At 37.5% G+C, this 15453-nt stretch overlaps 3 protein-coding genes across 8 annotated transcripts in view; 1 reads left to right on the top strand and 2 right to left on the bottom strand.

Moving 5' to 3' along the window:
- The window catches only part of cuedc1a (CUE domain containing 1a), a 529149-nt gene that overhangs the window by 326865 nt on the left and 186831 nt on the right, over positions 1-15453 (bottom strand). The gene's annotated exons all lie outside the window — the stretch shown is intronic.
- The window catches only part of nf1b (neurofibromin 1b), a 130584-nt gene that overhangs the window by 60026 nt on the left and 55105 nt on the right, over positions 1-15453 (bottom strand). The window lies entirely within an intron of this gene.
- LOC137496603 (oligodendrocyte-myelin glycoprotein) lies at positions 1534-8333 on the top strand. The gene is given in 3 exon segments (XM_087271231.1): positions 1534-1671; positions 4130-4939; positions 7795-8333. Coding segments are annotated over 3 exon segments (1242 nt in total). The 5' UTR covers positions 1534-1657; the 3' UTR covers positions 8213-8333.

Here is a 15453-nt window from a genome sequence, read left to right as displayed (position 1 = left end):
GGATTGGTGTTGACCCGATTGGGTAACTTTAATTTGAAAACCTTTAAAATTAAGACCCATTACAGATGATTTAAGACCTACAACACAACATTTCTGTGAATTCACAACTTTTTATGGCTTTAAATTTTGTTTTTGAAATGTAAAGCTGTTTAAGACGCTGGAGACACCCTGGAAAAATCCAAAGAAAATGAACAGCAAAGAAACAACTTCTATTGTTTTGATGCTTGAAAACATCTTTTCATCTTTGACCCTTTACCCATTATTTGGCAATGCCTATTTTTTTTCCTGGCAAACATAAATCAACACTGCTTGAGTAAATCCGATGGCACAGAATCAGACGAATGGAAAAAGGATATGAGCTAGATGTGTGTGCCTGTGTGTGTTAGATGAACAGATCGATGAACTGAAAAAAAACTAGACAGCACATGTAAAAAAAAGCTGAGTGAAGATGAATTAAGCTAAACTGTCTGACCGCGGCACTCTTGATTTACACACACAAACACAAATATACAACATCATACACACACACACAGGGCAGATCTCCATTAGTAGGCAGAGGATGTGGCACTACTGAGCAGCATTAGCAGCCTCTGAAAGAATGAAGCGATTGAGTGGAAAAAAAGCGGAGAAAAAGAGAAAGAGAGATGGAGAGTGGCACTGAAAAGATTCTGTACCGTACCAACACTCTTTTGTTCAAAGCTCAGACGCACACACACCTGCCGGGCAAGAACATGGTGGTGAGGAAGTTTTAAATCAATTACTAAAAACCGTGCTTAGAATGATATCACACTTAAAAGAATAGTTCACCCAAAAATGGAAATTTACTAATAATTTATTCTCCTTTATGTGGTTTAAAACATATATGAACTCAAGAATGTTAGTTTCTGCGTCTTATAAACTTTTATAGTACAAAAAAATCCCTAAGGAAATCAGTGGCAAACAGCATCTGTTTTGGTTTTGAGCGAGTGAGGAATGAGTAAATGATGACAGAATTTTCAATTTTGGATAAACTATCCCTTTAACTAGTAACTGTAGCAGGAAATAGAGAATTTTAAATATTTTCAGTGCTGATTTTGAGGGAATGGTTTTGTGTGAAACGAATTTGAACAATGTGTGCGCAATCAGTTAACTGTGATGATATTGTTTGTGAAATCTCAACTAAATATTGACTACTGTTATCCATCACAGCAATCTGAAACATCTTCAGATGTGAATTACAGGTTAAGTGTTGCTTAATGATGCCAAGAAACAAGAAAACAGGAAGGAGAGAGAGGGAGGGAGCAGAAAAAGAAAAGAGAAAGCAGAGGAAATGGATGCTGAATGAGGGAATCCTAAAGAGGAAACACAGAAGTCAGCACTTCCTCTCTCTCTTTCTCTGTACCAGGGTAGAGACTCTACTACATCTCCCCTCTCTGCCTCTCTCTCTCTCTCTCTCTCTCTCTCTCTCTCTCTCTCTCTCTCTCTCCTACGCTATCATAGCAATCCCAGAACGGGACCTGCACAGAGAAAGACAGGATTTTACTGCAGCATAAAACAAAAACAAACGAAAGCATATAAATAAATAAAAAAATCACAACAACCCTGATCTGAAGACAAAGCAGAAAGAAAGAGGTGAGGGATGGAGAAAAACTGACAGAAAGAGGACAAGAGCACAGTGATGACAAGGAGAAGGTAAGGAACTCACAATGCAGCATGGCTTACCTGAGGAAAGGTTACGCTCACAGCCACATATTTAGCTTAAGTGATAGAATATGAACAAGGATGCACAAGGATATTAATATTAATGGTGCTTTTATTCTAAGCGTGTGGTCGTGCAGAAGTAGGGAGGGAGATCTGCAGAGGTACTGCATTAAGACCTTCAACAATCTCTGTAGTATGTCTGCATGTATAACGCTATTTGAGGAAACTCAGAATTCAGCCCATTGCTTTAAACGTTCTCAAAACTGCAAACAAAAGTGGAGGAACATATGCACAAACATCTTATAAATAAGACTGCATGTTATCATTACCTGAGATGAGTTATTATCATCACTCAGTATAATTAGGTTAAATATTTGCAATTTTAATCATTCTGATTGACTAGCGTTCAAATTTAAAGTCGTTCTGTCATCAGACAATTATCAGATAGAAGTTTTAATCTTTATTTTAATTAGACACAAATTCCATTATTCAAATCAGTCCATTTTTAATCAGACATTGTTTAATCAGAAAAAATTGGTCATTGTAATCAGACTGAATTAATGACATCCTGATCAGACACACATTGCACAACACAATATAGTAACATACTTTTCATTAACCACATTAATCACTGTTTTACTGTCATCAGACCTAAACAGTCACTCAATATAATCAGATTTGCTTAAGTTATGAAACATCAGACATGCTTAAACTCACTAGGATCAGACACTCACTTGACACGAACTACATTATTTAAAAAAAGGAAATCAGACCTAAAATCATACTTTCTATAATCAGACACAGTCTATCACAGTAATCAGACCAGATTAAATTACACATAATCAGACCCATTTGCTACTACTCAATGTCAAATTACCCAAATAATCACTGCGTGACTGTTAACAGACCTAAACAGTCACTATGCATAATCAGATTTGCTAAAAATACGCAGCATCAGACATAATCAAGCTTCTTAAGGTTAGACAATTACTAGACAATTGCTTCATCACTCAAAAGAACTAAATGCATTGCCCTCATTTATTTATGATTTAGTGTAATCAGATTCAGCATAATTAGACTCTGCTGTAATCAGATACAAATGTAACTTACTAAAAGTTAGACTCTTACTACAGCTCATATTAATTAAATGTACTATTATCAGAGCTAATCAATTGTCTAATATAATCAGATTTGCTCAAATTTTAATGTCATTTATATACACTATATGTCATTCTATATACTATTATATAGTATCAGATTCAAGAAGGTCAGATACTAACTTTCATCAGCATTATAGTTAGAAATATTTACAGCCATTGCTTTAATATACTATAACCAGAGATGGCTCATTATCATCACTCAATATAATCAGGCTAATTTGATTATACATTATTATTTGTTTATTTAATTACATTTATTTCAAACCTAGTGTAATCAGATTCGCATAATCAGACTCTGCTGTAATCAGATACAAATAGCACTTAATTAAAGTTAGACACTTACTAGAACTCATTACTAATTACACGTTCTATTATCAGACAATCAAATGTTCAATATATGGTTTTATTGCTTATAGTTCAATATAATCAGATTTTCTAAAGTTTGAATGTCGTTTATACACCATCATCAGACTCAAAGTCAGACACTAACTTTCATCAGCATTATAATTAGACAAACAGCATTGCATAAAATAGTCATACTTATTGCCATTGCTTAAATATAATACTTTCTGTAATAAGACTGTTAATGACATTATCAGACACATAGGTCGTTTCTCTGTGTATTCAGATGCTCATCATGACTCATATTAACCAAATTTGTCAAATAACCAATTATTAACCAAATAATCAGATTTGCTAAAGTATGTACATCAGACTTATAATCAGACACATAGTGAATTACTAAAAACTCATTTATAAAAATTTATCAGACACAAATATTTAAACTTTTTGTTGTGTAACCACACTCAATAGTTGATTCCGAATGATTAATTAGACAACCCCTAATGAATAAACTCAACAGTTAATCAGATTTACTAAAGATCAGACTGAATGTCATTACTTGCTGTCAGAGGCATTTTCATTAAAATGCAAATGACAAAAAATAACAATTCATAATTCATTACATTTTCTGTAATTAGACTTCTGCAATCAGTAAATCGCTCAAAAATAGTACATTTTGTAATAAGATTTCATCTGAATTATAATCAGATAATTATATTATCAACTATAATAAGACACATATTACATTCAACAGCCAGGGTAAGTGACTCAATATAATCCATAAAGCTTAGACATCTGATATCTCTATTTACTATACTCACTGGTATACTCATCTTTAAAAAGGTACACAAAATATTGCATATTACTGCTAATCAGTGAAACATAACACATATGATGTAATAAACAATCTTGCGTTCAGCAAACAAATCTCTTTCTATTGTCCACAGGAACACCATGAAGATACAAGAGTGTAGAGTGACATCCTTCCTGCTCTTACTCTGGATTATGTGTTCATACGTTCATGCCGAATGTCCTACAGTTTGCTCCTGTAGCGACAGTCATCGGACAGTTGACTGCTCCTGGAGGGGGTTTAGACATCTTCCATTGGGCCTGCAGAGGAACATTCAATCCCTCAACCTGACCCACAACCGGCTCTCAGACCTAGACCACCACCTAAGCTCCTTCACCCACCTTCGCATCCTGGACATCTCCTACAACCGTCTGCTGCATTTCCCAGCCTCGCTACCAAGGGCACTGTGGGAGATCAACATCTCTGGAAACCGTCTACGTGTGCTAAATAAAGATGACACCGCGTACCAGTGGAACCTCAGAGTTCTGGATCTGTCAGTCAATAAACTGGAGCGTGTGGTCTTCATCAACAACACGCTCCCCAACTTGAAGGCTCTCAACCTCAGTCACAACAAGTTCTGGACGGTACCTACCAACATGCCCCATAACCTGGAAGTAGTGGATCTATCCCATAATACTCTAGTCCAAATTCTGCCAGGATCCCTGATGCGGCTGCACAAGCTGGCTCAGTTTTACTTGCACGCAAACCGTTTCACCGCTGTAAACGAAGAGGCGTTTGAGCATCTGGAAAGTCTGAAGCTCATCACTCTAGGGGACAATCCTTGGGCTTGTGAAGAAACAGCCAACATCAGCTATTTGTTACTGTGGACCAAACAAACTCCGGCCCGAGTTTTAGGATGCCCCTGCCACACCTGGTACACCTGTGGAGAGGCTCATTTGACCAGGACATTTACATTTACATTTACATTTAGTCATTTAGCAGACGCTTTTATCCAAAGCGACTTACAAATGAGGACAAGGAAGCAATTTACACAACTAACAGCAACAATGAATAAGTACTAAAGGCAAGTTTCAGGTCTGTAAAGTCTAAGAAGGGAAGTGTTAGTAGTTTTTTTTTTTTTTTTTTTTTTTTTTTTTTTTTTTTTTTTTTTTTTTGTACAATTAGTGTGATATTCAAAGAGGCAATTGCAGCTTAGGAAGTGAAGTGGAGACTAAATAGTTGAGTTTTTAGTCGTTTCTTGAAAATAGCGAGTGACTCTGCTGTTCTGATGCAGTTAGGGAGTTCATTCCACCAACTGGGCAGATTGAGCGTGAGCGTTCGCGAAAGTGATTTTTTCCCTCTTTGGGATGGAACCACGAGGCGACGTTCATTCACAGAACGCAAGTTTCTGGAGGGCACATAGATCTGCAGAAGTGAGTGCAGATAAGAAGGTGCTAGGCCAGAAGTCACTTTGTAGGCAAACATCAGAGTTTTGAATTTGATGCGAGCAGCAACTGGCAGCCAGTGCAAACGGACTAGCAGCGGAGTGACATGTGCTCGTTTAGGTTCATTGAAGACAACTCGTGCTGCTGCATTCTGGAGCAGTTGAAGAGGCTTGATAGAGTTAGCTGGAAGCCCAGCTAGTAGAGAGTTGCAGTAATCCAGTTTGGAGAGAACAAGAGCTTGAACAAGGAGTTGAGCTGCATGTTCAGATAAGAAGGGTCGGATCTTTCTGATGTTATAGAGTGCAAATCTGCACGATCGAGCAGTTCTAGAAATGTGGTCAGAGAAGTTTAGTTGGTCATCAATCGTTACTCCAAGGCTTTTCACCATTTTGGATGCAGTAATGGTTGCCCCATCCATCTGGATTGAAAAGTTATGGTGTAGAGTCGGGTTGGCAGAAACTACAAGCATTTCCGTTTTTGCGAGGTTCAGCTGAAGATGATGATCTTTCATCCAGTGTGAAATATCCAACAGGCAGGCTGAGATACGAGCTGGAACCGAGGGATCATCAGGATGAAAAGAGAGGTATAGCTGGGTGTCATCAGCATAGCAGTGGTAGGAGAATCCATGTCTCTGGATGACTGGTCCTAGAGATGATGTGTAGATGGAGAAGAGAAGTGGCCCAAGAACAGAGCCTTGAGGTACCCCAGTGTTTAGATGCTGTAGGTTGGACACCTCTCCCCTCCAAGACACCCTGAATGACCTGTCAGAGAGGTAAGATCTAAACCATTGTATAACAGTGCCCGCAACGCCCAGTGACTCAAGCGTAGATAGCAGGATCTGGTGGTTGACAGTGTCAAAAGCAGCTGACAAGTCCAGCAAAATGAGGACTGATGATTTAGAGTCTGCTTTAGCCAGTCTGGGATCCTCCACGACCGAGAGCAGGGCAGTCTCAGTTGAGTGGCCTTTCTTAAAGCCGGATTGCTTGTTGTCCATGAGATTGTTTTGAGTAAGAAAGTCCAGGACTTGATTGAACACTACTTTCTCCAGAATCTTGGCCATGAATGGAAGCAGGGATACTGGTCTGTAGTTTTCAAGTAGCGTATGGTCCAGGTTGGGTTTCTTTAGCAGTGGGGTTACCCTAGCCTGCTTAAATGTAGTGGGGAATAAACCAGAGTCAAGAGATGTGTTAATTATGTGAGTCAGTGTTGGTATGACTGCAGGAGAGATGGCTTGCAAGAGATGAGAGGGAATGGGATCGAGTGGACAGGTGGTTGCATGGCTAGATAGCACAAGTTTGGACACCTCAGACTCAGAGAGCTGAGAAAAAGAGGTGAGTGTGTGTGGTGTTGGTGTTGTATCTTGCGTGTTTGTTGTAGGTGCAGCAAATTGAGCACTGATTTTTGCAGTTTTGGTGCAGAAGAATGTAGCAAAGTCATCAGTAGTAAGTGTGGAGGATGCGGGTGGAGGAGGAGGATAGAGGAGGGAGGAAAATGTTTTAAAAAGTAGGCGAGGATTAGTGGCATTGTTGATTTTCAGACGGTAATACGTCTGCTTTGCAGAAGTAACCTCAGCTGAGAAAGAGGACAGAAGAGTTTGGTATGTTAAGAGATGTGCAGGATTTTTAGTTTTCCGCCAAATTCTCTCTGCAGCCCGAAGTTTTGAGCGATGCTCACGGAGAGCATCCGAGAGCCAGGGTGCAGGAGGACTGGCACGGGCTGGCCTGGATGCAAGAGGACATAATCGGTCTAGACATGATGCTAGTGTGGAGCAGAGTGTATTAGTGGCACTGTTCGAATCAAGTGCAGTGAGTTTGCGAGATGGAGGAAGAGAGTCTGAAACAATGGTGGATAGTCTATTGGGTGAGAGAGATCGTAGGTTTCTGCGAAAGGTAACCAGTGTTGGAGTGTGTGGCGGCTCAGGAGTAATGTGGATGTTGAGAGACAGAAGGAAATGATCAGATATTTGTAGTGGAGTTACTATTGTTTGATCAGTGAAGCAGTGTCGTGTGTAAATAAGGTCTAGCTGATTACCTGATTTGTGGGTAGCAGAAGTAGGTGCTCTTTTTAGGTCAAAAGAGGCAAGCAGAGTCTGAAAGTCTGCAGCTTGCGGTTTGTCAACGTAAATGTTGAAGTCACCTAGCACCAATAAGGGAGTGGCAAAATTAGAAAAAGATGAGAGAAGAACATCCAGTTCATCTAGGAAGTGACCTAATTTACCTGGTGGGCGGTAGATGACAACCACATTTATGTAGAAGGGGTGGATAATGGTGACTGCATGGAATTCAAAGGAGCTGATTGTTGGCAGGGACGGTATCAGAGTAAATTTCCATTCTTTGGAAATTAGTAGTCCAGTCCCACCCCCTCTCCCTGTCAGGACGGGGAGCTGGCATTTTGGCACATAGACACTCTCACCATACGTCTTTGGAACCGAGGAACCAAGCCATCCTTATATCCAAGCAGTCACCACACACTTCTGGTCTGGGACGTCTCTTATAAACACTCGGGATGATCTAACTAGATCTGAAAGCACCCAGGAGGAGGAATCTTTCAGAAATGGTGCTCTTTTTACTTCAACTGCGAAGGTTTCTCAATCAACCACCGATGCTTCGGTCACACCAGATGATATCTTCACCACCATCTCCACTACTCGTAGGACAACCACTCTTCGCACACGGAGCGTGAAAAGACCCAATCAGAACCTCAGTAAAACTGCAAGCTCTGGATGCATTTTTGGCTCTGTTTATGGATTAATTTGTGGGACGCTTTTCCTAATGACCACACTTTCCATCTTCTAAACTGGATCTTACTATAAAATCAAAAATGGACTTTAAATGTTATGGAATTTAACAGTCTTACAGTATCATTTCTATCTGAGGCACAACAAGAAGTATTGTTGGAAACTTTGGCACCTACACACTTTCACCATACGTCTCTGGAACTGAGGAACCAAGCCATCCTTATGTTCAAGCAGTCATTACACACCTCTGATCTGGGACGTCTCTTATAAAGACTCGGGATGATCTAACAAGATCTAGGAGCACCCAGGAGGAGGAGTCTTTCAGAAATGGTGCTCTTTTTACCTCAACTTCAAAGGTTTCTCAATCAACCACCGATGCTTCGGTCACACCAGATGACATCTTCACCACCATCTCCACTACTCGTAGGACTACCACTCTTTGCACACGCAGCGTGAAAAGACCCAATCAGAACCTATGTAAAATAGCAAGCTCAGGACGCATTTTTTGACTCTGTCTATGAATTATTCTGTGGTATGCTCTTCTTAATGTCCCCAATGCTCATCTTCTAAACTGGGTCTTACTATAAAATCATGTTATCAAATTGGATTTCTCTGTTTAACATTTCATGGAGACTTAAAATGGATGAAAAATGTTATGGAATTAAACAGTCTTACAGTATAATTTCTATCTGAGGCACAGCAAGAAGTATTGTTGGACATTCTAGCACCTACACACTTCCACTATTTGTTTTTGGCACCGAGGAACCAAGCCATCCTGATGTCCAAGCAATCACCACACACTTCTGGTCCAGGACGTCTCTTATAAACACTCGGGATGATCTAACAAGATCTAGGAGCACCAGGAGGAGGAATCTTTCAGAAATTGTGCTCTTTTTACTTCAACTTCAAAGGTTTCTCAATCAACCACCGATGCTTCGGTCACACCAGATGACCTCTTCACCACCATCTCCACTACTCAAAGGATAACCATTCTTTGCACACGGAGCGAGAAAAGACCCAATCAGAACCTCAGCAAAATTGCAAGCTCAGGCTGCATTTTTGGCTCGGTCTATGGATTAATCAGTGGTACACTCTCCCTATGTTCACTGTCCATCTTCTAAACTGTATTTTACTACAAATTAATGTTATCAAAATGGATTTCTCTGTTTAACATATCATGGAGACTTAAAATGGACTAAAAATGTTATGGAATTAAACAGTCTTACAGTATCATTTTTATCCAGAAATATTGTTGGACATGCAAGTTCACACAAAAATAGGTGCAGGTCATATTTCATAGGTTATTCTGATTAACTTCTGACAATCCACATACTTTCAGGACCATTCTAATCATTTAAATGAATGCATTTAAATTGTTATCACTACAATAAAACAATGTAAATATGAACAAAGGGCAACAGACATTGTGATCAAGAGAACATCATTATACAATAAATTAACAAAAAAATTAAAGAAAACAAATAATAAAAATATGATAAAATATTAACGATTGCATTGAGATTTTTTTTAACTATTCAGCGATATCGGTTGACACTGATTATTATTTACACAATTCTAAAAGTTGTTTTAGGTCAACTTACTCATAAACAGAAACATTTTTCACAGATAAACATGTATAACTTCAAAGATAATTCCACACAAGAGACATAGCACAAATAATACAAATACTACTCTTTGGTGGACATGACATAACTAGCCCTAGACTGTTTTTAAAAATAAGTGCACTTTAAAAACACTTTTAGCTTAGCTTAGCATAAATCATTGAATCAGATTAGACCATTAACATCATGCTCAAAAGAAAAAAAAAATTAATTTAAAAAATGTAAAGCCTCTTAAAGACTCTTATGTTGTTACATCATGTACTAAGACTAACAGAAAAAGAAAGGTTGGTATTTTCTAAGCAGATATTGCTAGAAGTTTCACTCTATTTCTGGCATAATAGTCAGGGAATTTGCTACTGTACCATGGCTGCAGTACCATGGTTGCAGCAGGTGCAAAAATACTACGCAGTGCCTGAAAATAGTCCCCAACACCAAGCTCTACACTTAAACCACCAGTCAGAATCTGCATAATATCAATACACATTACATTTTTCGAGAGAGATGCAAATGGTCTAATCTGATTCAATGATTTATGCAAAGCTAAGCTAAAAGTGTTGCTGCAAGACCCAGATAACGATTAATAGATTAAAAAATGATCAAATTGAACTATTTAACTCTTTTTCTTCCTTTAAACCATTGAATAAGCTACAAATCAACTTAAACACTCTAGAAATACATAAGGTGATTTTATCAAGATTTTACAGCTAGAAAAGCATTTATTTGTCTAATGATAATGCATTCACTCTCATGGATGATTGTTCTGGCAAAACGCATGCCATGTTGAATTCACCAAATCATTATTACCAAATCAACTAACAAACTATTAAGTGGGGTTATCAAGCTATGTAGCTATACAAACTTTTAAAAGATGATATCTGAAAATCCCTTTGCCTTAAACAGAAAAACACAAGCAAGTTTTGCAATAACAACCATGAAACCTCTAAAAAAAAAAAAAAAACAAACCATTTGTTAAACAAAAGGCACACCTTCCCTCCTATTTGAAGAATCATGTGACATCTATGAGTGGTGTCTCTATTAAAAGCAACCGCATTTAGAAAAACTGCACATTACCACTCAGAGGGACAAGACACCATCATCATTTAAGCACAACACTTGGTGAGTACATGAGCAATTTTTCCAGATTATTTACACTAAATTCACTTGGACTGATGTTAATATTAAACATGAATAAATGATGTTCAACCTCCCTAAAAAATGTAATATTTTCTCTGATATTCAATGATATATACTGAAGATGAAGTTATGAGCCGTAAAGCAAATATTCTTAACCTGTTAGCCAGCACTCACTTCTGAGGATTGACACATCCATAACTTTAAACAGTAACAGGTCTTGACCCCAGTGAGCTACAAACAAAGATTAGGTATCATTGGAAAGGAGACACTCTGAGCTTTACTATGGTCTTTCTAGAAAGTAAAAAAAAATAAAAAATAAATAAAAAAAGATATACATTATGAATTCTTGAGAAAGAAAAATTGTAGTCTTCAATATTTGTTTTACAAACAAATATTACAAACACATGAAAACATGAATGTAATAACCTAGTAAAAATATGCATTGAAAGCCAATTGTCTCATGAGTTTGTTTTAATTTTAATGAAGATGAATGAGATTCCAGCAAAAAGTTTCTGAGACTATATCGGTGTCCTTTTCCTCACCATCAGAGGCACTTTCTCAAAAATGACCTTCCTAAATTAAAACAGTAACAGTTGCTGAATAATCTGCTCTACATTCACAGTTCATGTATCGTTGGAAAGAAGTGATTTTGGGCTTTACACTGGGGGTTGGCAGTTAATAAACTGTAAAAAAAAAATGCTGGGTTATTTCAGTCCAATTCTGAGTGTATATAAACTTTACTCAGAGCGTAATAATATTAAACTCGTTTTGTGTTGTTTTTTAATCATTTTATGTATTCCAGATTCCAGATTCTCTAGAACATAAAGTACACCAGGAAATACTGTGGAAAACATCCTTGCTTAAACATCACTTAATAAATATTTAATAATAAATTTACAGGAGGGCTAATCATTTTGTCTCCATCTCCATGTACAGTTGAAGTCAAAATGATTCACCCTCCTGCGATTTTTTTCTTTTTCAAATATTTCCCAAACAACATTTGACACAACAAGGAAATTTTCACAGTATTCCCTATAATATTTTTTCTTCTGGAAAAAGTCTTTAAAAAAAACTATTTTGAAGTCAATATTATTAGCCCCTTTAAGCAATATTTTTGTCTAAAGAACAAACCACTTAAAACCACTGCCCAAACCCTTTATACAATGTCTGTTTCTCAAAATGCATTCTCATGTAATGTCATCATCAAACGTCAAAGTTCAGTTCAACATAAGACCGAAAGAACAAAGCATGGATGAAAGTTCCCGGATTTGTTCTTGATATTGAGGATGCAGACTTGAGCGCAAAATTCACTCGAGAAAGGAGGTGGATGTGCAGCATTCCCTATACCCGTTTAATTATTTAAGTTCAGAGATATATTTTATTTATCTCAGGAATTTCCCCAAATAAGACGATGAATGTAAACATTAACATGAAAATCTTAATAAAGGCATAAACACATTAACTAACATCAGCCTGACCAAAAAAAAAATATTTGGATTGCATTTCTTTTCTCCTGTTGTCACTAGTTAACACACTCAGCATAGTCCCTTTATTAATCCGGGGTCGCCCCAGCGGAATGAACCGCCAACTTTTCCAGCAAGTTTTTACGCAGCGGATGCCCTACCAGCCGCAACCCATCTCTGGGAAACATCCACACACACATTCACACAAACACTCATACACTACGGACAATTTAGCCAACCCAATTCACCTGTACCGCATGTCTTTGGACTGTGGGGGAAACCGGAGCACCCAGAGGAAACCCACGCAAACGCAGGGAGAACATGCAAACTCCACTCAGAAACGCCAACTGAGCCGAGGCTCGAACCACCAACCTTCTTGCTAAGAGGTGACAGCACTACCTACTGCGCCACTTCGCCTTACATTTAATGCTTCTTTTTTTTCAACACATCCCATAATTTCTAAAATATCAACCTCTACCAAATGGCTGATATGTCGGTTTATGGTAAAATATACTATGAAAAATCTGAAAATATGAAGTGTAGGACTAATTTATTAAAAGCAAAATATTCAAAAAATATATATTTTTGAAAACTAAATCATCATTTTTTGAAGAATGCCGTACAATATTTCAGATTCTCATTTAACATGTGTCTTTGTTTTTTTTTTTTTTTTTTTACAATAAACCAAAATCAAGCTTAGTAGTGCAACAGGATTAAGGTTGATTGATTTCTTTGTTAACCAACTATGCTGTGTGTGTGTGTAAACCATTATCTAAAACAGTCATTCTTTAAATGACTTCAACTGTCATTATTTAAAACAGTCAAAACAGGGTCAAAAATTTGGTAGAGCGGGCAGTCAAATGGTTAATGATGTTTGTTTGCTGAAATTCATATTAAAATCTGTTTTATTTGTGTAATGCAAAGTATATTTGTAAGGTTTTTGTGTATGTTTTATTAAAAAAGGGGGAAAACATGTATTGTATGAAGGCTGTAATGTTTAAATAATTTTTCATCAAAAATATGTGAGGGTCACATGACCATCAGGAAGAATGTAGCATCTCATTTCTAACAGGAGATGTTCTCTGTTCTCGCTGTCTCCCGAGTTTATTCTTCTGAGGTGACCTGGCAAGACCACTCTCCATGTGAATGCAAGTCCCCTCTCTGCATTCTAGGAATTGAGAAACAGCCAATGACTTGCCTAATTACCCTAACTTGCCTAGTTATCCTAATTAAGCCCTTCAATTGCACTTTAAGCTGTCATGATTACTGTCATCATGACAAAGTTTAAAGAAACTGCACACCACCAAGGACATAGTTAAAATATTAATCATTTGTGCGTTCTTCCTCAGGTCAGAGAAATGGCTCTAAGAGTGGACAGCTGCCTGGTGCTGCTGGTTATGATATTTAGTTGTATACTGCTCCAGATGCAGATTATTAGTGGTACAAACAACACCACAATTTACTACAACATCACAGGCCTGAAAAACGGAACCAATTCATCCGGCTCTGCTAACCCATACAACGCCACCCAAAACGGAGGCAACCAGAAAACCAATGGGACCAATGCAGGAAGCTCCACCAGCAGCACGAATGGGCTTATGTGGAACACTACTCCATCCAGCAATGACAACCCATCCAGCACAGCTTATGAAGATGCAACGCTCAGTGAAAACAACGCTCACAGCTCCTCCTCTTCCTCCATGATGAACAGCTTCAAACATCTGCTCCTTGTGTTCATGGCTCTACATTTTCAACAGATGATACCATAACATGCCTTATGTTTTCTGAAGGTAGAGACTTATTAGAGTCCTAAAAAACGCACATGCTGTACGGTTAAAGTCCCTTTGAATCATCATAATTAAGTTTGTTAGACATTAGTTTCACTAAACTGTAAAAAACAATGCTGTGCTTCACATAATCGATTGTGGAGAACATGGAGTCAAGTTAACTTGTTAGTTTGCACAAATTTAAGTGGATTGAACATAAAACAAGTAAGTTAAAAATTAAAATCAAGAACTGTGTTGTTTCAGCTCAATTTAAGTAGTCCGAACAGGCAGCAAATGTCATTTTTGAGAGTACGTTAGTTTTAAAGGGACAGTTCACCCAAAAATGAGAATTCTGTAATTATTTATATCACAGGTTCCCAAATTTTTCAGCTCGCAACCCACAAAATAACAATACTGGTGACTTGCAACCCCCACTATCTTCTGAGGTGGTTATAAATATCCAAACACTGCACGCAAAACAATAGGCCCATATAAACATGAGCATGCTGACACCAGAAAAAAAAGTGCAACATTCTAACAACCATGTATTTTTATAGTCATTTATTAATTTAATTTAATATTAACATCATCTGCTGCAGCTGACGTAATTGCTGTGTTGTTAATTTAACGTTAACAGACCAATTCTATGAAAAAAAACATTTAAAAGCTGATCATTGTTGTTTTTTATGTAACTATTAACTACTAGTTTTATTTTCTGTAGGTTATGGATGAAATATGGTCATTCTAATAGAGTAATCAAATTTATTTGACTTTTGGCAAACACCAAGCGACCCCCTATTATTGTCCCATGACCCCCACTTTGAAACAACTGCTCTACATGTTCCAAACCTGTTTGAGTTTCTTTTTGAACACAAGAGATAGAGAAAGCTGTAACCATTGGCTTTCATATTACTTGTTTTTCCTACTATGGAAGTCAATGGTTACAGGATTTTAGCTTTCTTCAAACTATCTTCTTTCAAGTTTAACAGAAAAAAAAAAACTCAAAAAAGCTTTGAAACAAATTGAAGGTGAGTAAGTAGTGAGTTAGTTTTAAATTTATGGGTGAACTATCTCCTTAAGGATATCTTTAAGCTAGTGTGCTCCACAATTTGCATGAAGAAGTTGTTTTTTTTCAAGAAGTAGTGATCCGCACGATTACAAACATTCTCTTTTTATTCTACATTCCTTAGGAAACGAAACCACACATTTCACAAATGCCTTTTTTCTGTGTGTAAAGAAGATAGAAACATCCAAAGCTTGCAGTTTTGTCAGTTCTGCATGAATGGATATACGATGTATATTTTTAAATATGAT

The sequence above is a fragment of the Danio rerio genome, chromosome 10 (genome assembly GCF_052040795.2).
Source record: "Danio rerio strain M-AB ecotype USA chromosome 10, GRCz13ab, whole genome shotgun sequence".
Taxonomy (NCBI): domain Eukaryota; kingdom Metazoa; phylum Chordata; class Actinopteri; order Cypriniformes; family Danionidae; genus Danio; species Danio rerio.
Note: the sequence above shows the minus strand (reverse complement) of the source record. Positions and strands in the feature narration are given on the sequence as shown.